This window comes from Canis lupus, chromosome 10 (genome assembly GCF_011100685.1).
Source record: "Canis lupus familiaris isolate Mischka breed German Shepherd chromosome 10, alternate assembly UU_Cfam_GSD_1.0, whole genome shotgun sequence".
Classification (NCBI taxonomy): Eukaryota; Metazoa; Chordata; class Mammalia; order Carnivora; family Canidae; genus Canis; species Canis lupus.
The window spans coordinates 44,583,256-44,606,664 of record NC_049231.1 but is presented as its reverse complement, the minus strand read 5'-3'; the positions used below and the strand labels follow the sequence as shown (position 1 = coordinate 44,606,664).

Genomic DNA, 23,409 nt, shown 5'->3' with positions numbered 1-23,409 from the left:
GCCCCGCCCTCACGCTCCGTACCTGAGGGGGGCTCGTCCTCCACCTCCCCGGCGCCTTCGCTCCGCTTCCGTCGCGCGCGCCCCCAGTTCCCGTGCGCACGCGTACCTGGCTCGCCTCTCTCTCTCGCGGGGACTACAGCCGTGCGTGCGCAGCCACGCACGTAGCGACGCGTATGTCCACCTGCCCACCGTACAGGGCGCGGAGCAGACGCCTCTTCCTGGTCCATCCGCGCCGCGCAGGCGTACGACCACGCAGGGCCTAGACGTCCCACCCGAGCGTCCCGTCTCCTAGTAACCAGCCGCTGGCCGCTTCTCCACAGCTTAATTCTTACTCCCTGCCTGTGGCTGCCGCACCTGGATGGAACGCGCATGCGCAGGGCTGTATCTCCGCCTGCCTTCTTCCCTCCGCTCTTGGAACACCTGTTGCTTTGCTGTTGCAGTTTTGTGGCATTTTTTCCCCCTCGGGATACGGTGTCGTTCTGGACCCACGTTCAGTGAACTCGTTACTCCCTTTAGGGCGCTGGAAGGTTGCTGAGCTCTCCTGGCGTAACCAGGAGCCGGTTTTCGGGGAGTCTCCTAGGTCGGGTCCTGCTGCTGCAGCCTCTCCGGAGAGAGCAGTTCTGTCCGGGTAAGCGCCTGCAGCCGGGGGAGCCATGACCCACGACCCGGTCAGCCCTGCACCAGTCAGCCATGGCTGAATCGGGAGGTGGCACAACTCGTAATGAAAAGGCGCAGATCCCTGACCGGTGTTCTTCTCCACGTGCCAGTTCCCCCAAAGACCTCTTTCCAGAAAAACTGGTGATGGTTAACAAAAGGGGAAAGGGTATACTATCTCACTTGATATTTAATATTGTATCGATCGTTTGCCTGTTTAACACCATCTGCATTTGTCTTCTCCCGAGCGGGAGCCTTCAGTTTTGGAACACTCTTTTAATTTAACCAAGTGTAACATTATCGGCCATCCAACTATGTTAAAATCCATCGCCTTACCTAAAAGTAGAGGAATGAGCTTTTTAGTGAAAAAGAATGAGGATTGCATTCCTCTGCCAAATTTTGGGAGCCCGGCTTGAAAAGAAATCCTATTTTTAACATTTCTTAATATTAATCTGTCCTAACCCAAAGGCTTCTAAATTCTAATGGCTTTATCGCCGTATCTTTTCCTACAGGTGAAATAGTTAACTAGATTTTTATAGCTGTTCTCTGATGATCTTGATAAAGTTTGCACCTCTGTATTTCAAAAGTAATTTCACATTTGAAGAGATTAGCAATTCCTGTTTTTGCCAGGTGAGTACTCATTTCTCTCTCCCTCCACAGTATGTTATTGGCAGTCATAAATACACGTTAGAACAAATTTCTTCGTAAAAGTACGTTTAATTATGAGTGCCGTTATTTTTCCCCATCTCCGATTTCTTCATTATTTATGTTGTTACATCTTCTAGTTTGTAGCATTTATTTTCAGCTATTATATACTTTCAGCTAAGTATAGCTAGTCACTAAATAATCTGAGTGTCTGTGTTCTTTTAAACAAGGAAGTCAGAGGTGCCATAATTATATTTCCTCTGAAGTCAGAGATGCCATAACTATATTTCCTCTGAAATATAATTATGCCTGATAAAATAAGTTACAAAGAAACATGAACTGGAGTGCCTGGCTAGTAGAGCATGTGACTTGCTTTTGGGGTCGTGAGTTTAAGCCCCATGTTGTGTGTGTTTTTAATTTAAAGTTTTAAAAATTTTGAAATTAGGGGCACCTGGGTGGCTCAGTTGGTTAAGCATTTGCCTTTTGCTCAGGTCATGATCTCAGGGTCCTGGGATCCTGCTCAGGAGGAGCCTGCTTCTCCCTCTCCTTCTGCCCTCCCCCATCCCATCCTCTCTTGCTCTCTCAAATAAATAAGATATTTTTAAAAAAATTTTTTCATTAAAAAAAATGAAGCATGAACTCTCAAAGACCATCCTAAAAAATTATTTTAGGAAGAACATTATGTAATCTCATTTCGTCTCCAGATACTAAGATTGTGAATAAAAGATGTATGAACCTCAAAACTCTCAGAGTTAAAGATTCAGGAGAAAGAAGGAGATTACTAATATGGAAAGTAGGAAATTACTTCCCCTAGGGAAAAAATAAGAAAAGCTTAAGCATTTACGTGCACCTCTAGATGTTACTGAAGACTATTTGCAAACCCTGTAAGGAAAAGGACATTTTAAGGTCAAACTAGGGCATGAAGATTTTCCTTTCTTTCCCTATCAAGGACTGTTGACTTCATCCCCCAACCCAAGAAATTGAACATTTTCTTCCCTCTATGGAAATCCAAAGAGTGGTAAGTGCTCCCTCCTGCCCCAACTAATCCTTTTATAGTACCTGTGCTCTCTTCCCTGTGACAGACACTGCTGTGTAATTCTAAGGTGTGTGTTTTCTATTCCCTTAGTTCCCCTTCATTTTACAAGCTTCACTATGAAAGCCCCAATTTTTTTTTTTTTAAGATCTTATTGATTTATTCATGAGAGACACAGAGAAAGAGGCAGAGACACAGGCAGAGGGAGAAGCAGGCCCCATGCAGGGAGCCCAACGTGGGACTTGATCCCGGGTCTCCAGGATCAGGCCCTGGGCTGAAGGCGGTGCTAAACTGCTGAGCCACCCAGGCTGCCCGAAAGCCCCTATTTCATCTTCTTTTTTCCTATACCTCCTTTGTTCCCTAAGAAAAAAATTGGGGCCCCAATTGAACATATGTTAAGTTGCTTGATGTTGTTCCACAGCTAATTGGTACTCTGTTCATTTTAATATATCTTTTGATACATCTTCAAATTCACTCTTCTTTCCTTTGGCGGCGCTAATCCCATCTCCAGTATTTTTTTTTTTTTTAATGTCAGGATTGTTTTTTCATCTCTGGAAGTTTAAATCTCTTTAATATCTTCCATTTCTAATCTCATCATGCTCATGCTTTGCTCTACCTTCTTGAAAATCTGTAAGATATTTAAAATAGCAATTAAAGTCCTTGTTTGCTAATTATATCACCTGTGTCATTTCTGGGTTTGTTTCTATTAACTAATTTTCTTTTCCTTCTGCTTTTGGGTCATATTTTTCTTCTTGTTTTCATGCCTGGTTAATTTTATTGGCTGCCAGACATTGCAGATTTTATATTGTTGGGTGCTGGAGGTTTTTGTTTTCTTTAAATATATTTAGGCTTTGTTTTGAGGTATAGCAATGTTACTTGGAAACAGTTGTATCCTTTAGAGCTGCCCTTTCAAAAGTAATAACCATTAACTACATGTGGCATTTTTAAATTTATATTAATAAAATTAGATAAAACAAAATTTAGTTCATGTGCGCTATGTACATTTCAAAATCTTAAGCCACATGTGGCTAGTGGCTAATATAGTGGACAATAGAGAATATTTTTATCATTGAGGAAAGTTCTGTTGGACAGCGCTACTTTAGAACCTTGCTTTTAAGCTTTATTAGGTCCAAAATACTCTTTAGGGCTAATCTGGCCCTTTTCTGAGGCCAGTACCTTTCTGGAGACTCTGTTTAGTGTCCTGTGTTGGAGTTCTTTATACTCGGGCTGTGGGAACTCTATTCTTGGCTCTGTGGAAGCTCTACAAACTATTTGGCCTTTTCCTCTTTGGTGGGTTCTTTCCCAGGCCTCAGTAGTTTTCCTTAAGCATGTGTTTTCTGATTAGTATTCAGCCAAAGAATTGTGGGGAATCCTCTGCAGATCTCTGGAGCTCTTTCCCTTACTGAACCTCTCTCTACAAGTTCTAGTGACTTGGCTTCTGCAGGCTCTGAACGCCTGTCTTCTCCACTCACTGAAATAACCAGACATATTTTGAGTTCCCCATCCTCATGTGGCAGCCTAAAATTTCCAGGCAGCGCTTATAGGGCTCACCTTGTTTATTTCCATTCTCCTTCACTGCCTTTTGCCCATTACCTAAAAACCATGTGTTTTGTCTGTTTTTTAATAGTGACTTGTAATTTATTTTTTTTAATTTTTTTTAAATTTATTTATGATAGTCACACACAGAGAGAGAGGCAGAGACATAGGCAGAGGGAGAAGAGGGCTCCATGCACCGGGAGCCCGACGTGGGATTCGATCCCGGGTCTCCAGGATCGCACCCTGGGCCAAAGGCAGGCGCCAAACCGCTGTGCCACCCGGGGATCCCTAGTGACTTGTAATTTAAAAATTGCTTCAGGCTGAGGGAACTGTAAATGCATGAGCCCTAAAGCAGAAGAGGGGTTGGCATAGCATATGCTTAGGAACAGCAATGAGGTCATGGGGTAGAATGAGTGAGAGAGATAGGAGCTTAGATGACACAATGTTAGCTGTTGTATTAGTCTACTATTGCTGCTGTAACAATTTACCAGAAACTTGGTGGCTTTATGCAACATAAATTTAATATCTTATAGTTCTAAGAGGTTAAAAGTCCAAGATGGATCTCACTGGAGTAAAATCAGGATGTCAGCTGGGGTGTATTCCTTCTGAAGGCTCTCAGGAAGAACCCATTTTCTTGTTTTTCCAGCTTCTGCAGGATGCCTGCTTTGTTTGGCTCATGGTGTCCTATCTTCAGAGCCAGCAATGGCCAGTCAGGTCCTTCCCACACTGCATCATTCTCTCTTTCACTTATGAAGACCTTTGTGATTACACTGATAATCAGTGATGAGTCCAGGATTATCTTCCCACCTCAAAATCAGTTGACTGGCAACCATTACTCATCTGCATCCTTGATTTCCCCTGCCATGTAACATATTCACAGGTTCTGGGAATTACGATGTGGACATCTTTGGATACCCTTATTCTGCCTACCATTGGAGACTCAATATATAGAGAATTTAACTTTCACTCTGACATGGAAAGTACCTAGAGCAGAGTGGTGAGCAGAGGATTGATGAGATCTGACTTATGTTTAAAAGGCTCATGCCAGATACAGTTTGAAGAACATGCAATGGGAAGGGTTGGGCAAGAATGGAAACAGAAGCAGAATTCATTGGAGGATGGGATATGGAATATGAAATAGGAGCTAAGAATTATTCCACCAGCAGTGCACAAGATTTCCCATCACCCTCTATTCTCCTTCATTTTCCATATTTCCACCTTTCTAGTGTACCATTCTGATGGTAGTAAACTTGCATTTCTGTGATTCTTAGTAAGTTTGAACATCTCTTTATGTACTCACTATCTATTTGAGATTCTCCAATCTGTGAATTATATTTTTATATCCTTTGCCATTTTTCTATTGGATTTCCTTTTTTCTTGTTGATTTGTAGTTATTTTTATATTCTATTGTAAATCCCTTGTCCGCTTTGTATCGCACATCCTCCATTCTCCATCATTTTAACTTTGTTTATAGTTTCTTTATTCAGTAAATTTCTTAATTGTGGGTACTCTGGTCCATCTGTTTTCTTCAAGAAATCTTTTTCCACCCAAGTTGACAAATATATTGTCCTACATTTTAAAAATTGCATTTATAGTTCTGTGACTCACATTTGGGTCTTTACTGCATTTGGAGCCCACTTTTGTGTGTAAGATAGGGATCCTGCTTTATTTTCATCCACATCATGAGCCAGCATTCACAGTACTATCCTACTTAAGTTCATCTGTTCTATCCCTTTTGTTGTATGGTGCTTTTACCATAAGTAAACTTCTGGCACATAACTAGGTCCATATTAGAACTCTGTCATGTTATCTTGGTCCTTTATTCCTGCACCTGTGCTAAACTATTGTTTATTGTTTTTTGTTTTTACTTTGACTTTGTAGCATATCTTAATGGTAAGGCAAGTCTGTCTGTTGTGTATGTCCATATTTAATTAATTTCTAATGGAACTTTATTCTTCCTTATGCATTCAAGATTTCTTCTTGAATGGCAACCCAAATGCTAGGCCCAAAAGGCTCTAAATACACTTGTTCTCCCTTCATGTCCTCAATATTCCAGACAAGGTGAGACTCAAAGGGCCAAATCTACCCTATTGTATTTGGTTCCTCTATTAAACTGAAATTTAACTTGCTAGTTGAGAACTCTATATGTTACCATTATTTTACCACTATTGATTACAAATTCAGTACTTTGCAGAGTTTTGTTACTATTGTTGAACCTTCAACAGTGCAGAGGCTAGGGGCACCAACTCCCTGCCCATGCAGTCAAAAATCTGCATATATCTATCAATTCCCCAAAAACTGAATTACTAATAGCCTACTGCTGACTGGAAGCCTTGCCAATAATACAAAACTCATATTTTGTTATATATATATATTCTCTCCTGTATTCTTATAAGTAAGCTAGAGAAAAGTTTATTAAGAAAATCATAAGAAATACATTTACATTACTATGCCATATTTATTGAAAAAAATTTGCATGCAGTTCAAACCTGTGTTCAAGGATTAATTGTATATTATTTTTAACTTTTTTTCAACTTTGCATTTTGACACAGTTTTAAACATACAGAAATTTAACAATTACTATTTTTTTATCCTTTGGATAAAACCTAGTAATGCAAGTGCTGGGTTGTAGGGTAGTTCTATTTTAAACTTTTTGAGGAACCTCCACACTGTTCCCAGATTGGCTGTTCCAGTTTGCATTCCTACCAACAGTGCACAAGGGTTCCCCTTTCTCCACATTCTCACCAACATATATTGTTTCCTGAATTGTTCGTTTTAGCATTCTGACTGGTGTGAGGTGATATCTCATTATGGTTTTGATGTGTATTTCCCTGATAACCGAGTGATATTGAGCATTTGTGGTCTGAAAATATGCATGGTATAAGCTCAGTCTTTTTGTACTGTTTGAGTCCTGATTTGTGACCCAGTATATGATTTGTTCTGGAGAAAGTTCTGTGTGCACTCAAAATGAGTATGTATTCTGCTGCTTTAGGATGAAATGTTCTGGGTATATCTGTTAAGTCCATCTGGTCCAGTGTCATTAAAAGCCTTTGTTCCTTATTGATGTCCTCAGATGATCTGTCCATTGCTGTTAAGTGGGGTGTTAAAGTCCCCTACTACTATGTATTATTATCAATGTGTTTAATTTTGTGACTGATTTATACATTTGGTTGCTCCCTAGTTTGTGGCCTACATATTTACAATTGTTAGATCTCTTTGTGTCCCTCTTCATGTCTTATTACAGTCTTTGGTTTAAAATCTAGTTTGTCTGATGGCTGGCCACTCCAGCTTTCTTTTGATGTTCAGTAGCGTAATAAATGGTTCTCTATCCCCTCACTTTCCAACTGGAGGTGTCTTTGGGTCTAAAATGAATCTTCTGGGGTCAGCATGTCAATGGGTCTTGTTCTTTTACTCATTCTGATGTTTATGTCTTTTGATTGGAGCAGTTCATTAGTATTCAGAGTGATTATTGAAAGATATGAATTTAGTGTCATGGTGTTACCTGTAAAGTTTCTATTCCTGCCAATTGCCTCTGTTCCTTTTGGTCTTTGTTACTTTTGGTCTCTCTCTCTGCTCAAAGGGTCCTCTTTAATATTTCTTGCAGAGCTGGTTTAGTGTTCACAAATTCCCTTAGTTGTTTGTTTTGTTTTTGTCTTGGAAACTCTTTATCCTCTATTCTGAATGACAGCCTTGCTGGATAAAGCATTCTTGGCTAGAAATGCCGCTGACTTTTGTGTGCTGACTGCATCCTACAACTTTGCCAAATTCATTTATTAGCTCCAACAGTTTTTTTGTGGAGTCTTCAGAGTTTTCTATCATATAAAATCATATCATCTGTGAATAGAAGTAATTTTACTTCTTTTCCAATTTGTGTGCCTTTTATTTCGTTTTGCTCTGGCTAGAACTTCTAGTACTATATTATATAGAAGTGGTGAAAGTGGGCATTCTTGCCTTATTCCTGATTTTAAAGGGAAAGCTTTCACTATTGAGTATGCTATTTGCTGTGGGTTTTTCATATTATGGCATGTATTATGTTGAGGTATTTTCCTTCTTTTTCTGGTTTGTTGGTTTTATCATGAAAGTTTGTTGAATTTTTATCAAATATTTTTCTGCAATTGAAATGATTGTGTGATTCTTTTCTTCATTCTGTAATGTGATATGTTGATCAATTTTCATATATTGAGCCTTTCTTGCATTGTAGGAATAAACCCACTTGGTCAGGGTTTGTTAGTATTTTGTTGAGACTTTTTGTATTAATGCACACTAGGAATGTTGGTCTCTAGGTTTGTTTTTTTGTAGTGCCTTGCCTGGCTTTTATATCAGGGTAACACAGAATGAGTTAGAAAGTATTCCCTCCTCTTCAATGTTTGGAAAAGTTTGAAAAATCTTGGTATTAATTCTTTAAATGTCTGGTAGAATTCGCCAGTGATGCCATCTGGTCCTGGGCTTTTCTTTGCCAAGAGTTTTTTGGTTACCGATTCAATCTCCTTAGTAGTCGTAGGTCTTTTCAGATTTTCTGTTTCTTCATCACAGTCTTGGTAGGTTTTGTTTCTAGGAATTTGTCCATTTCAGCTAGAATATTCAATTTGTTGGCATACAACTTTTCAGAACACTCTCTTATAATTCTTTTTATTTCTGTAGAATCAGTAGTAATGCCCCACTTTTCATTTCTAATTTTAATAATTTTAATCTTCTCTCTTTTTTCCCTAGTCCATCTAGTTAAAGTTTTGCCAATTTTGTTGATCTTTTAAAGAACCACCTTTGGTTTCATTGTGTTTTGTTGTTTTCCTGTTTTTTATTCATCTGCTCTAATCTTTATTATTCCCTTCCTTTTGCTATGAGTATAGTTTTTTATTCTTTTTCTAGTTCCTTAAGTTACAAAGTTAGGTTGATGTTTTAAGATCTGTCTTGTTTTTTTTAATGTGTTTATAAGCTATGAATTACCCCCTTTAGCATCGATTTAGCTGCATCCAATAAGTTTTGATATGTTGTAATTTTGTTCAAATTCATCCCTAAGTATTTTCTAATTCCCCTTGTGATTTCTTCTGGTCCAGTGGTTGTTAAAGAGTGTGCTAATTTCTACAGATGTGTAAATTTTCATGTTTTACTTCTGTTAGTGATTTCTACCTTCAATCTGTTGCAGTCAGAGAGGATACCTTGTATGATATCTATCTTTTAAAATCAGTTGAGACTTGGGGTGCCTGGGTGGCTCAGTTGATTAAGCAGCTGGCTCTTGATTTCAGCTTAGGGCATGATCTCAGGGTCCTGGGATCAAGCCCCACAGAGGGCTCCACACTCAGTGGGGAGTCTGCTTGAGGACTCTCTCTCTCCCTCTCCTCCTGCCCCTCCCCTTGCACATTCTGTGTGTGTGTGCACGGGTGTGTGTCTCAAAAAAAAATCTATAAAAGAAATTGAGACTTAATTTGTGTCCTAACATATAGTCTGTCCTGGAAAATATCCCAAGTGCACAGGAGAATGTGTATGCTATTGTTGAGTAGAGTGTTCTTATAAATGTTTGTTAAATCTGTTTGGTTTAATCTGTTAAGTCCTCTCTTTCCTTATCTTTTATCTAGTTCTATCCACTATTGAAAGTGGAGTATTGAAGTCTCCAACTATCATTATAGAACTAACTGCCTATTTCTCTCTTCAATTCCCTATCTGCTTTGTATATTTTGATGGTGTGTTAGTAGGTGGGCAAATGTTTACAATTGTTTGGGCATCTTTTATTTTTGGCAAACACCCAGCAGAGTGTTTGGCCTTCAATAATTATTTCTTTAATCCATTAATAATTTGTTAAAAGTTTTTGATAGCAAAAATGATATAACAGATTAGAGAAGTTCTGTTATTTTCTGAAAGGTGATAAAGCATAAAATCTGGTAAATTCCTTTTTAAAACGACTTTCAGAGAATCTGCAGAACCTGCACACCCTCCCACAAAGGAAATGTAAACATTGAGAGGTGGAAGGCAATTTTACTTTCGTTTTTGGCATCACCACCATGATATTTCATGAAAACAAGCACTGCCATGAGGTTAGTTGAAATTCCCACTGTATTCACTTGTTATCATTTCTTTTCCAAGCAATCAAGTTGAAGAAACGTTTCTGCTACTTACAAAGGTACCTGCAAACTATATTTATTCAACCATCCCAATGGGATTTTCCCTTGGTAAACCTGCTACTCAGGTATCTGCTATATGTATGGATTCAAAAGTGGATGATCATTTGATGCGACGGACTGAGAAAAGCAAGTTGGAACCAGTGTTATTTCAAAACACCAAGAAAATAAGATTAGAAGACACAAACCAAGAAAACTTTACAAGAAACAAAGAGATTTCAGGATGTCTTTCAGAGAAAACCTTGGGTTCTGTCGTATATGTTAAAGAAAGTGATGGAATAGAAATGACAGATGTGGAATGAAATATTTGTACCTACTGCCAAAGAAATGAGAATTTGCTTTTGACTAAGAGAACATGTTGAATGACAACTTAACCTTATTAGGAAAACCTAACAACATGAAGAAAGACAATTGCATATTTTTCACTATTTATGAATCACCTTAGACTGGACTTTTTAAATACATACTCAAAAATGTTGTTTTGGGGGAAAAGCTTTCCAAAATTCAAAGCAAAATTCTCTGGTATTCTATCCTTGTCACAAAAATTAGAATTTTTGAAGAACAGTATTTAAATGGTACCAAAATATTTTAATCATGTATTTCTTTAACAAGTGATCAAAAAAACAGTGCCCAAACAATTTGACATCTGTATTTCACACTATGTGTGATGTACTGATTTTGTAATATTTCCAATTTGGGATTCTGCTTTAGGGTACTTTTTCTTCCAGCATTTTTGCATTTCTGTTCTGTAAAAGATCACTTCAGGTAAACTCTGCAAAAGGCCAGTAAATTACATACCTGGAAAAGCATTTCATATTTTAAATCATCCTTTTAAAACTGTTTTCCCTCCACATTGAATCTATTTCAGGATTACTAAATAGTTATTTCCAAATATAGTAGTTTATCTTATAAATACTACCATTTTATTTTATTTTATTTTTTATTTTTTTTAAAGATTTATTTATTTTATTCAGAGAGATACTGAGAGGCAGAGACACAGGCAGAGGGAGAAGCAGGCTCCATGCAGGGAGCCCGACATGGGACTCTATCCCGGGTCCCCAGGATCACACCCCAGGCTGCAGGTGGCGCCAAACCGCTGTGCCACCAGAGCTGCCCTAGATACTACCATTTTATACTACCAATATTTAATATAAGAAAACAGCCTAATATTAAAAAAAGTTATTGTTTTATATATATTAGTTTGCCAGTCTTACCATTGGAGACAGCAGTATTTTGGCCCAGGATTGTGAGATAAAATTAAAACCATTTTGTGTCTGGACCTATAGTAACCTGTAATTATATTTATGTTTTGAACATTTTCTTGTACTTTAATATTGGTTATCTCTAATGCCCAATTGTGAGTAGTTTGCAAAATATTCATAAAAACGGAGGAAAATGCATCTTCTTTTAAGAGAAGCAATATTTTATAAATAAGAAAAATATAAATATATCTGTAGGGAATATTGAGCTTAGAGCTAAATAAAATTGTGGAATGGGACATAAGCCAATAAGAGGATGGTTTTTATCATTTACAGAACATAATTCTTTGTGAGAGAAAAAACCTCGAATGTTTCATTTGTTCACCTAACCTGGCACTGTGCTTGTTGCTGGGGATACAGTGGTGAATAAAATAGCCACTGCCATCATAGTGCTTACTGTCTGTCTACCAGGGAAGATAGAACATCAGACAGTAGAGAAGAATTATATAAGATACAAATTATGGGTCTTGCACTTGGCCTGCACAGGCGCAAGCCCGGAAGATGGTGTCAGCTGGAGCTGGTGGTCTGAGGCCGGCAGCGTCGGCCTTGCTGCTCCGGAGCCCACACCTGCCTGCCCGAGAACTGTCGGCTCCGGCTCGGCTGTATCACAAGAAGGTTGTTGATCATTATGAAAATCCTAGAAACATGGGGGTCCCTGGACAAGACATCAAAAAATTTTGGAACTGGATTGGTGGGGGCTCCAGCATGTGGTGACTAATGAAATTGCAGATTCAAGTGGATGAAAAGGAGAAGATTGTGGATGCCAGGTTTAAAACATTTGGCTGTGGGTCTGAAATTGCCTCCAGCTCCTTAGCCACTGACTGGGTAAAAGGCAAGACGGTGGAGGAAGCCTTGACCATCAAGAACACCGACATCGCCAAGGAGCTCTGCCCTCCCTCTGTGAGAAACTGCACTGCCCTATGCTGGCCGAAGATGCAATCAAGGCTGCCCTCGCTGATTACAAACTGAAACAAGAACCTAAGATAGAAGAGGCAGAGAAGAAATGAGCCCTCAATGAAGTGTCCAGCAGTGTCTGTCCACCCACCACACGATCACTGTAGGCGTTCAGAAGCCCCTCACACTACAGTAAAACAGCTCTGAGACACACAAAGCATTTGCTGGTCACATGGTGGCTCCAATGCAAGCAAAATACACAGTTTATTCGATCCAAGTCCTGTGCTTTCTTTCAGCCCACTTTATCGCCTTAATCCAGTTTGTGTATATTTTGAATTGTGTGCATGGCCTCAAAACTGAAATCAATCACGAAGTCTCAAGTGTATTTAGTCCACAAAGTGTGCAAATACCTAATCTCACCTGAATCTATCTTGAGGAAGATTACCAGTAGAAGGCCTTGGTATGATTATTTGATAGAACTAATGGTACATAAAACATTTACATATATATATATATGTATGTATATATATATATATAATAAAGGAATGTAAGATCATGTTAAAAAAAAAGATACAAATTATGATGTGCCATGGAGAAAAAGTAAAATGTTCAGAGGGACAGGAGATGTAACACATAAACTTAATTTTTAATTGGAACTAGGAAGGTTTCTCTAAGGTCATGTCATTTATAGCTTTTGCAGTGACAAAGTTGTCTAAGTAAGATGATGGTAATGATCAGGGTCTTGAGAAGGGGATAGAGTTCAGGTGAAGGTTAGCAGGACAGAATGATGGTTTGAAAGTGAGAAGTGAGGAAAAGAAAGGATTTCTTCCTAAAGAGACTATGCATGGAAGTTCCCTGGGAAAAAAAAACTGAGCTCATGAGTACAGTTTTGGCACCTAACCCAGTTTCCAAGGCAAGTAGACAGTTTTATGTATGGAACTAAAAATAGAAATTTTGAAGTTGTATGCAGAAGTGGTATTTAAAGCCTTGGGAATGAGTGAGATTGCTCAAGGTGAATGTATAGTGTGAGCTAAGTCCTGATGAACTCTTTAACATTTAGGAGCTGGTCAGCATGGGGGGAACTGGCTAGGGGAACTAAGGAGTTCTTAGTAAGATGATAGAAAACTAATACAAGGTAATGTCAAGATTGCCCACAGTAGTTGTTAAGGTGGAAGTGTTAATTGAAAGTATGGAAAGGTCCATTGGATTTAGCAATCTGAGATGTCATAGTAAGCTTATCAACCCACTGCCCTTTTTAACAGGGGCTTGGCTCAGATATTTACAGCCTTGTTTTTCATCTTCATGAATGTCAAACGGGACTTTTGATAGTCATGTTGGATACTGAATTTGGGATGATCTTTGTGCATGATGCCTCCTGCACTGCAAGGTGTCAAATATGGTAGCACACTCTAGTCATTGAGACAATAAAAAAATGCAAACATTAATTATCCTCATTGAGAACCATTGCTGCTAAGGCAACAGAAAATTGTAATCCCCAAATCCAGTCTAAGCCATAGTTTTAGCAGCACACTTCAGAAGGGAAATCCACAAAGAGCTTCCTGGAAGAGGTGCAATGGAACAAGCTTAATAAGGACAACTCAATTAGATGTTTTGGGAGAATTCTATGAGTGGTATCTTAAAGTGAGCACTTTTCAGAGTTCTTTTTTTTTTCTGTTTCTAATAAATTCTCCATATTAAAAAAAGTATACAGTTCAACAGAAATAAGGATGTTAGGAGATTTTAAATCCAACAGATCCATAAAATAAGTTATCTAAACCTATTATACATGCATTGGTTTTACATCAATGGTGTTGTCATGGATGCTAATAATAAAAGCTTTCATTTTATTAAGCTAATGTGTGACTGTCTTAATTAGGACTTCCTAGAAGCTGCCTGAGAGGGATTCAGGTGCACATGACTTTTGAGAGTGTGCTCTTTAGGAAAAACTTGTAAGCAAGTAAAAGAAGCAAGATAAGGAAATAAGAAGAGTCAGCTAACGATGAGAGCTCAGATAAGTTTTCGGCCTGATCCACAGGGTGCTCTGGAAGGATCATACAGCATAGTTGTCCTATTATTCACATTGAGGCAAAGGGTACAGCTACTATACCCAATACCAGTCAGGCCTTAGTTGCCACTACAAGCCAAAGAGGGAGGTTAGAGGAGCAGAGAGGTGGCATGACTCACTCAGGTGTCTCTGGGCACGACAGCTCCTACACTCACAGCAGCTAGAGAATGGATGCATGGACTAAGATAAAGGGGACTTGTCCGGCTGGAGCACTAGCAGTCTTCATTACAGTGTCATTACATATTACTATTTTCCTTTTATTTTGAAACAATCTCAAATTTACAGAAAAGTTGCTAGAACAAAGGCCTTCCCCTCTCCCCACAACCATTTGAGAATAAGTAGCTGATCTCATTCTTCATCAGCTCTGAATACTTTAATGATTTAAAGAATTTCATTTATTCTTTATTTCTATTTTTAATGGAAATATAATTGACATGACGTATTAGGTTCAGATGTACAACAATTTTTTTTTTAAGATTTTATTTATTTATTCATGAGAGAGAGAGAGAGGCAGAGACACAGGCAGAGGGAGAAGCAGGCTCCATGCAGGGAGCCCGACGGGGGACTCGATCCCAGGTCTCCAGGATCATGCCCCGGGCTGAAGGCCGTGCTAAACTGTTGAGCCACCCGGGCTGCCCAACATAATGATTTTATATACGGATACATTGCAAAATAACACAAGTTAACATCCATCACCACACAGTTACAAATTTTTTCTGTGATGAGAACTTTTAAGATGTACTCTCAGCACCTTCTAAATATATAATTAAATATTCAATATATTTAAATAAGTTAAATATGTAATACAATATTGCTGGGTATATATACCATGCTGTACATTAGGTCCCCAGGACTTTTTTTTTTTTTTAACTTTTATTTACTTATTCATAGACACACAGAGAGGCAGAGATAAGGCAGAGGGAGATGCAGGCTCCACGCAGGGAGCCCAATGTGGGACTCCATCCCGGGTCTCCAGGATCACACTCCAGGCTGCAGGCGGCGCCAAACCGCTGCGCCACCAGGGCCGCCCTCCCAGGACTGTCTTAAAACTGGAAGTTTAGGGAACCCTGGGTGGCGCAGCGGTTTGGCACCTGCCTTGGGCCCAGGGCGCGATCCTAGAGACCCCGGATCGAGTCCTGCGTTGGCTCCCGGTGTATGGAGCCTGCTTCTTCCTCTGCCTGTGTCTCTGCCTCTCTCTCTCTCTCTCTCTCTGACTATCATAAATAAATTAAAAAAAAAAAACAAAACTGGAAGTTTATTCCATTGACCACCTTGACCCATTTTGTCCCCAGCCCACCAAAAAGCACAACTGGTGGAATGGAATTTTGGGGTAGGCGGATTATGAGCGGGAAGTAAGGAAGTACATACTGGATGTGTAGCAAGTCCTTAAAGAAGCTATGTTTTAGAGGGAAGTAGACGGTATGAAAGGTGGAAAAAGTGAGGTCACTGGATGGTTGTTAGGATGAGGCAGAGTTGACGTCTGAGTGTCAGTGGTGAAGGTGAAGTAAGAGAGAGAGTTGAATAACCAGAGGACAGAAGTCTCAGAGCAGGAAGGAAGGAGTGGGATTCTTGAAAACCACCTCAGTAGGGGCGCCTGGATGGTTTAGAGGTTGAGTGCCTTTGGCTCAGGTCGTGATCCAGGGGTCCCAGGATCGAGTCCTGCATCGGGCTCCCTGCAGGGGACCTGCTTCTCTCTCTGCCTCTCTCTGTGTGTGTCTCTCATGAATAAATAAATAAAATATTTTTTAAAAACCTCAGTAGAAAATGAGAGGGAAGAAACTACCATCTCAGATTTCAGAGAAATGAAATTTAGGAAGATGGAATATAAACATAAGGGAAACAGATTTGTGTGGCTATTTTTAATAACTAGGAAAATTCCTACTGGGGCTAACCCTATACAGAATTAATTCCATCTGCGTAATACAAGAAAGGAACTCAGGTGATGTCAATCAAAAGAGTAATGTTACATGAGGAGCCATTGTGTCTTTATTGTAACCTTTTTTTTTTTTTTTTTTTTTTTTTTTAAGATTTTACTTATTCGAGAAACAGAGAGAGGCAGAGGGAGAAGCAGGCTCCATGCAGGAAGCCCGAGGTGGGACTCGATCCTAGGTCTTCAGGATCATGCCTTGGGCTGAAGGCGGCGCTAAACCGCTGAGCCACCCAGGCTGCCCTATTGTAGCTTTTTAATTGTAACTTTGGAGTCCTGCTCAGCATCACCAAGTTGTGAACACTGGCTGCTTCTTATTCCAAGCATTTCACCAGTTTCTATTCTAACTGAAAAGTTTCATTTCTGAAACTGAAACTGAAAATTAATTTCAATTCAAATTATTTGGGCTCCTCTCATCAAGATGTGGGGGCCCATTGCACCTTTTATCTCTTGCCTGCCTTTGCTGCTGCTTTGGCCAATAGAATGTGGCTGCAGTGCCTCTTCCAAGGCTAGACCTAAACCGAGGTGCCCCAGCGGCCCCTAAGCACCAATTGTCAAGGGTGTGAATAAGACCATCCTGGACCCTCCAGCTTAGCCAACCCTGGTTGAAGAAAGCCCAGGCGAAACCATTGTATAAATGTTAGAAATAAATCATTTGAAGCCGCTGATATTTGAGGCAGTCTATTACGCAGCAGTTAACTGAAACTTTGACTTGCCTGAGGAATTGCCCCCTTTTGGCTGAGCCACAAGGATTTTCTTGCCAGGGCCAATGAAGGACATCACAGATGGGTATTGGCCTAAGTGTGTATTTTCTGACCCACTCCTTCCTGCCAGTTACCACCTCTCTACGAGGAATACCAGCTTATTCCTTTAAATGCAATTTGTCTTCTAACACTGATTCTAGTTTTCTCAGCTTCCAAGTGGACTTGGGTGCCCTCTGGACTGTGAGGAGCTACATAAAGACCTGGCGCCGTGTCTCAAGTTCAGCAGGTGCTTGCTGGCGCTCCGGCCTGGCCTGGCTGCTCGCTGCTCGCTGCTCTGGCTTCCGGGCGCCCTCCCGCTAGCCGCGCTCCGGCCTGCCCCGTCCAACCTGACACAGCCGCCTCGGGTGACCGCTAGCTCTGGGCTGGCGCGCGGGGACCTCCGTCTGAACCGAGGGCGCTAGGACTGTCCCCGCCTCCACTCCGGCTGGGCGCGGGGCGGGCGGCTCCCAAAGGCCCTCGGGAGGTCGGCGGGCAGGGCCAGACCCAGCGCGGGCCCGCGGCTGCGCAGAGCGAGGCCGGAGCGCCGCCCCGCCCCCCCGCCCCGGCACGGCCCCGCCTCCTCTGGTGCTTCCGGCCGGCCGCGGCGGCGCGGGGCGGCGCGGGGCGGCGCGGGGCGGGGCTGAGCGCGCGCACAGCCGCAGGCCTTGGGGCCTCGCGCGGCCTTCCCCCGCCGGATCCCGCGCGCGGCCCTGGACGCGACTGGAGGCGGCAGGTGGGCGAAGCTGGAGGTGGGGCTCGGGGCGGGGGGTGGGGGGGACGCTGAGGCGGGCGGCCCCGCGAGACGGGCGAGGGGAGCTGGGACCCCGAGGCCGGGCGCCGCGCGCGCTGCGCCTCAGGCCGCCGAGCCCGTGTTTGCTCCGCACGTGGGCGGGCGTCTCTCCACGGTTAGGGTACGGCTTAGCCCCACCCAACACGGGAGGGTGGCAGACTAACAGGTGTTGCGTGCCAGCTGGTGCGTTCCCAACAGGGAGCCGAGAAGGCGAAATAAAACATGCGCTTGAGGGATCCCTGGGTGGTGCAGCGGTTTGGCGCCTGCCTTTGGCCCAGGGCGCGAACCTGGAGACTCGGGATCGAATCCCACGTCGGGCTCCCGGTGCATGGAGCCTGCTTCTCCCTCTGCCTGTGTCTCTGCCCCTCTCTCTCTCTCTCTGTGTGACTATCATAAATAAATAAAAATTAAAAAAAAAATGCGCGTGGCCGTCGTGGGACTCGGGGGGTCAGAGTTGTGGCCGAATAATTTAGGTGCTTTTAAGCTGCGGGGCCTAGGAGGATAGGTAGGATTGTTATTATTATTTTCTTTTTGCTTTCTTTTCTGTGTTGAAGAAACACGCTTGGAATTGCAGAATGGTGGTAGCAGTGTCCCCCCTAGAACGCGGATTGTTCTCTGGGGAAGAACTATAAAATCAGTCGTTAAAAGGTGAGAGTAAAAAAATAAAAATAAAAAATAAAAGGTGAGAGTAGTTACATGCAGAGTTGATTTAAAGACACAGCATTTCACCAGGCCGTCAAGGCTGGACTATATCCTGACAATTAAGGAAAGACTGTCATTCAGCTGGAGGTCTCATCTGGTACTGAAGCATTGAATAAAAGAGAGATGCGCCTGCCCCTGGATCCAAGCCTCCTCCAGGAGAGAGAGGGTATCCTGGCTTTAACAGGATCTTTCCAGAGCCCAGAAGTTGAGTAGGTGGTTTCTTCAAGGCTCATCCCATCAGATATTGAAATCCTACAACTCAGTCCTTTTGTTCGGGTTCTCTATTCAAGCAAACTTATGATGCTGGCTTATCAGTATCCTCCACAGTGTTTGGACAGGCTGCTGTGAACGTGCAGTTGATAGCCTGCCGTTCTCTTTGTAAAATTAATAAATTGGCACTTTTTGCAATTCTTCATTCTTCAGGGCTCAGTTGAAATGTTACATCCTCACAAGGACTTTTTTGTTTATGTGTCTAGAACAATTTCTAGCACATAGTAGGTGCTTAGCGTAACTCACTGAGCTCTCTTAGTTTTTACTCAAATGTCACCTTTTAAATAAAGCCTAGCCTGACAATCCTATTTAGAATCACAGCATAGTTCCTTTCACACTTAAATTTCCAATTCCCTCTTACCTAGCTTTACTTTTTCACATAGTCCTTATTGATAAATCAATCCTAAGTGCCTAGAATAATGCCTGTCATGCAATAGATGCAAGATTTGTTGAATTTATACTTTTGCTGTATTACATTCATACTGCATACACAATGCCTGGATGAATGAAGATATTTATATTTTGTGCACTAATAGACCAACTCCCATCAATTCTGGAAGTCTAATAATTTGCGTTTTTGATCAAAGCCAGTATCTTTCATTGTTAACTTATCGAGATAAATGGCACTTTGATGTGTCTTGGTTGGGTATATTTGTACACTTTCCTATTTAAGCTCCTGTTGGGAATACATGTCATATGACAAATATGAGAAGAATAAAGAGGGAAAGATAGGAACTCTGTAACAGTTAACAATGTAGAACATTTCAGTTTGCCAGGCATGAGTACTTTATGAATGTTAACTTATTTAATTCTCTCAACCATTCTGTGAGGTAGGAACATTTTATAAATGAGGCAGTTGAAGCAGCTGCCTTAGGTTATTCAGTTAGTAAGTGGCAGAGCCAGGATTAATAGTTAAGTTCTGTAAGTGACTGCAATTAAAAATACTGTATTGCATATTTGAAAATTGCTAAGAAAGTAGATCTTAAAAATTCTCATCACAAGGGAAAGAAATGTAACTGTGAGGTGATGGATGGTTTTTGTTTGTTTTTGGATTTATTTTTTTAAAGAATTAAATATTTGAGAGGGAGAGAGCACAAGCAGGCAGACTGGGAGAGGCAGAGAGAGAAGCAGCCTCCCCGCTTAGCAGGGAGCCTGATGCAGGGCTCCATCCCAGAACCCTGGGATCATGACCTGAGCCACCCAGACAGCCCAAAGTGATGGATGTTAATTAAAGTTACTGTGATAATCATTTTTCAGCATATACATAGATCATTGTGTTGTGTACTTTAATACAATGTTATATGTCAATTATTTCTCCGTAAAATGAGGGGGGGAAAACTGTAAGATCTTAATCACTTTGTATCCTGCCATACTCTGCATAGGCAGATGGGTCAGAGCCCTAACCTTAGGGAAGGATAGATCACAAGGTCTTTGAGAATCTCCAGATCCACAGACATCATATATCAGGATCCCACCACCCCTATTCCTTATTGTTTCTCCCTTGGACCACAATGGGAGAGGTTCCCATTTGCTGTCAAGGCTGCTTCCCTATCTGAATTGGATCCCAGCACCAGGACTTTATCAGAGACCTCCTTTCACTGATGTTGCCCTCCCCGCCCCACTACTAGCAGGATCTGAATGTGCTTAGTTCTCTTGCATTAATGTCTGCTACCCTAGTTCAGGCCGTCATTGTCTCCAGCTTGGACAACTGCATTAGTCTGTTAACCAGTCTCCCTGACCCTAGTCTATCTTTTCTTTAATTCATGCTGAACACTGCCCACAGAGGCAGTTCTGTATAATGGCTGACTTAACTCTTGTCTGCTTAAACTCTTCAGTAGATCCCAGCTGCTTTTAGAAAAAGTGCAAATGTCTTAGAATTATATGAATTTGCCTCCTTCCCCTTATCTATTCCCTGGCTATCTTGTGCATAGTAGGCACTCCATAAATATTTGTTCAATGAATAAAGAACTACATCAAAGTCAGTCAAACAGAACCAAGAACAGAGTATAAAGAAAGAAATCCAGGCAGGCTGCAGAGGCTTCCTAGAACAGCATAGCCATAGGTTTCAGTGGAGCTAGAAAACCAATAGTATAACTCCATCCTTGAGGAGAGAGTCTCCAAAACAGGCTTTCCTATTAGATGACTGTCTTCTGGAATATGCTACTCCCATCAATTTGGTAAACACCATCATTATTTCAAGACTCAATATAAGTATCCTCTATTAAACCTCTCCTGACCTTTCTAGACAGAGAAAACATAAATTGGCTTAACTTTTCTATACTGTAATTTATCAAAATGTATCAAGAGTGATGAAAACATGAAGCCTCTTTATTTGTGCTTGTTGGACATTACTTCACTACAAAAAATTCTGTCCTAATTTTGGCCTTTTTTTTTTTTAATCTTTTTTTTTTTTAATTTTTTTTAATTTATTTATGATAGTCACACAGAGAGAGAGAGGGGGGCAGAGACACAGGCAGAGGGAGAAGCAGGCTCCATGCACCAGGAGCCCGACGTGGGATTCGATCCCGGGTCTCCAGGATCGCGCCCTGGGCCAAAGGCAGGCGCCAAACCGCTGCGCCACCCAGGGATCCCAGTTTTGGCCTTTAATAGCCATTTTATCCCAGTTCTTTTAACCTAAAGGAAAATTATGAGCATCCTAAGAAATAGAATTGGAACAGAATGGTTTCTTTACAAACATAACTAATCAAAATAGTTGATTATTATAGCTAGTATTTTCAGCCTGTTGCCATCAGCACCACTAACAAAAATGTGTAAAGTGTCCAAGCATAATGAAATTGTTCATAGCCTTTCCATTTAACCCCACTACTCTGATTACCTCTTCCCCTAACCTCAGGGGGTCTATCCTAATTAAATATTGATCTAAATAAAAGAATTATATTGATAATAAATGAAGTTTCAAAGTCAAATAGGAATCATTTTTAACGTATAGTAAGGGCTAATACTGAAAAACTAGAAACAACCTAAAGTTACAAACTAAGAGACTGATTAGGTAGTAAACGATAGTGTATCAGACAATGGAATATTACACATTAAAGCTGATGTAATAGATTTAACATTGAATGAAATGACAGTGTGGTTCCAATTTGGAGGTGGAGAGGGATGTGTGTAGTTACATGTGCACAGAAAAAAAAATGGGTAAACAAAATTTTAATTGTGGTTATCTCCAGGAGGTAGTATTATGGATTCTTTTATTTTTGCTCATTTTACTTATATGTATTTTCTCATTTTTCTCAATGAACATATTTTACCTGTGAATTCAAGATAATCTATTTGGCTTTGAGACATATTAAATATGAATTTGGAGATTTTTTGCTTGAAAAATCTGTGCCCTTGTTCTGTTTCAACTGAAATTATCTGAGGTTCGTCTTCATTTATTTCCATTGAGTACTCTGTTACAGAGTTGCTAAAGACTAAGGATAAAGCTAAAAGACAAGAAAAACAACTGGATACTTAAAAAATTTTAGATTAAATAACCAAGAATCAATAGCTAGAAAATGCAATTTGATTTTCTTTTTCCTAATTAATTTGTTTGTCTTCCATTTTTCAAAGCATGCTGATCCCGTTTTCAATGAAGAACTGCTTCCAGTTACTTTGTAACCTCAAGGTCCCAACATCTGGCTTTAAAAACCAAGTAAAAAGTGGGTTCATTTTACAATCAATTTCCAATGATGTTTATCAAAATCTGGCTGTAGAAGACTGGATCCATGACCATATGAATCTAGAAGGCAAGCCAGTTCTTTTCTTGTGGAGAAATTCTCCCTCTGTTGTAATAGGTCGGCATCAGAATCCTTGGCAGGAATGCAACCTGAATCTTATGAGAGAAGAAGGTATAAAACTAGCTCGGAGAAGAAGTGGAGGGGGAGCTGTCTACCATGATATGGGTAATATCAATTTGACTTTTTTTACAACCAAAAAAAAGTATGATAGAATGCAGAATCTAAAATTAGTTGTGAGGGCTCTGAATGCTGTCCAACCCCAGCTGGATGTACAGGCCACCAAAAGATGTGACATTTTACTTGACGGGCAATTTAAAATCTCAGGAACAGCTTCCAAGATTGGCCGGACTACTGCTTATCACCACTGCACTTTATTATGTAGTACCAATAGGACTTTCTTGTCATCTTCGCTGAAAAGCCCTTACCAAGGAATCAGGAGCAATGCCACTACTAGCATACCTTCCATAGTAAAAAATCTTTTGGAAAAAGATCCCACTCTGACCTGTGAAGTACTCATGAATGCTGTTGCTGCAGAATATGCTGCTTATCATCAAATTGATAATCATATTAACCTAATAAACCCAACAGATGAGACCCTGTTTCCTGGAATAAATAACAAAGCCAAAGAACTACAAACCTGGGAGTGGATATATGGCAAAACTCCAAAGTTTAGTATAAACACTTCATTTAATGTATTAGATGAACAGTCACATTTGGAAATTAAAATATTCATAGACATAAAGAATGGAAGGATTGAAACCTGTAATATTGAAGCACCTGATCATTGGTTGCCACTGGAAATATGTGACAAATTAAATTCAAGTTTTATTGGCAGTAAGTTTTGCCCAATTGAAACTACTATGCTCACAAATCTGTTACTTAGAACATGTCCAGGAGATAATGAACTACACAGTAAATGGAATATCCTCTGTGAAAAAATTAAGGGAATAATGTGATTTCAAATAAATTTCTTAATATTAACAAATTTTATAATAAAATGTTTAATATACATTGTATGTCTTTTCTTTTTTCTTTAATAAT

General features: G+C 40.6%; 3 protein-coding genes and 1 pseudogene across 13 annotated transcripts in view; 3 read left to right on the top strand and 1 right to left on the bottom strand.

Annotated features, from left to right (window-relative positions):
* The window catches only part of TSGA10 (testis specific 10), a 135,183-nt gene extending 134,951 nt beyond the window's left edge, over positions 1-232 (bottom strand). For 2 of the 3 annotated variants that reach the window (XM_038551032.1, XM_038551031.1), the window contains exon 1: positions 23-171. The gene's annotated coding sequence lies outside the window, so the exon portion shown is untranslated. Of the gene's footprint in view, positions 1-22 lie in introns of all 3 variants that reach the window. The other variant, XM_038551033.1, reaches the window with a different exon arrangement.
* Positions 9-11,523, top strand: C10H2orf15 (chromosome 10 C2orf15 homolog). 4 transcript variants are annotated; one of them, XM_038551052.1, is made up of 4 exons: positions 9-242; positions 517-628; positions 2,249-2,317; positions 9,947-11,523. In XM_038551052.1, exon 4 carries the CDS (start codon positions 10,017-10,019, stop codon positions 10,281-10,283), a length of 267 nt encoding a protein of 88 aa, XP_038406980.1. In that variant the 5' UTR covers positions 9-242; positions 517-628; positions 2,249-2,317; positions 9,947-10,016; the 3' UTR covers positions 10,284-11,523. The 4 variants fall into 4 exon arrangements, with proteins under 4 accessions (XP_038406980.1, XP_038406978.1, XP_038406977.1 ...); XM_038551048.1 differs by lacking the exons at positions 9-242; positions 517-628 and adding an exon at positions 1,220-1,284; XM_038551050.1 differs by lacking the exons at positions 9-242; positions 2,249-2,317 and having other exon boundaries at positions 523-628.
* LIPT1 (lipoyltransferase 1) lies at positions 517-23,353 on the top strand. Of its 6 annotated transcripts, none has more exons than XM_038551037.1 (3): positions 1,225-1,284; positions 2,249-2,317; positions 22,202-23,353. In XM_038551037.1, the coding sequence occupies exon 3, from the start codon at positions 22,203-22,205 to the stop codon at positions 23,322-23,324; it is 1,122 nt and encodes a 373-aa protein (XP_038406965.1). In that variant the 5' UTR covers positions 1,225-1,284; positions 2,249-2,317; position 22,202; the 3' UTR covers positions 23,325-23,353. The 6 variants fall into 6 exon arrangements, with proteins under 6 accessions (XP_038406968.1, XP_038406966.1, XP_038406965.1 ...); XM_038551039.1 differs by lacking the exons at positions 1,225-1,284; positions 2,249-2,317 and adding exons at positions 17,548-17,602; positions 18,214-18,307; XM_038551040.1 differs by lacking the exons at positions 1,225-1,284; positions 2,249-2,317 and adding an exon at positions 517-628.
* Positions 11,707-13,985, top strand: LOC111097714 (annotated as a pseudogene).
* Positions 23,354-23,409: the final 56 nt, after the last annotated feature.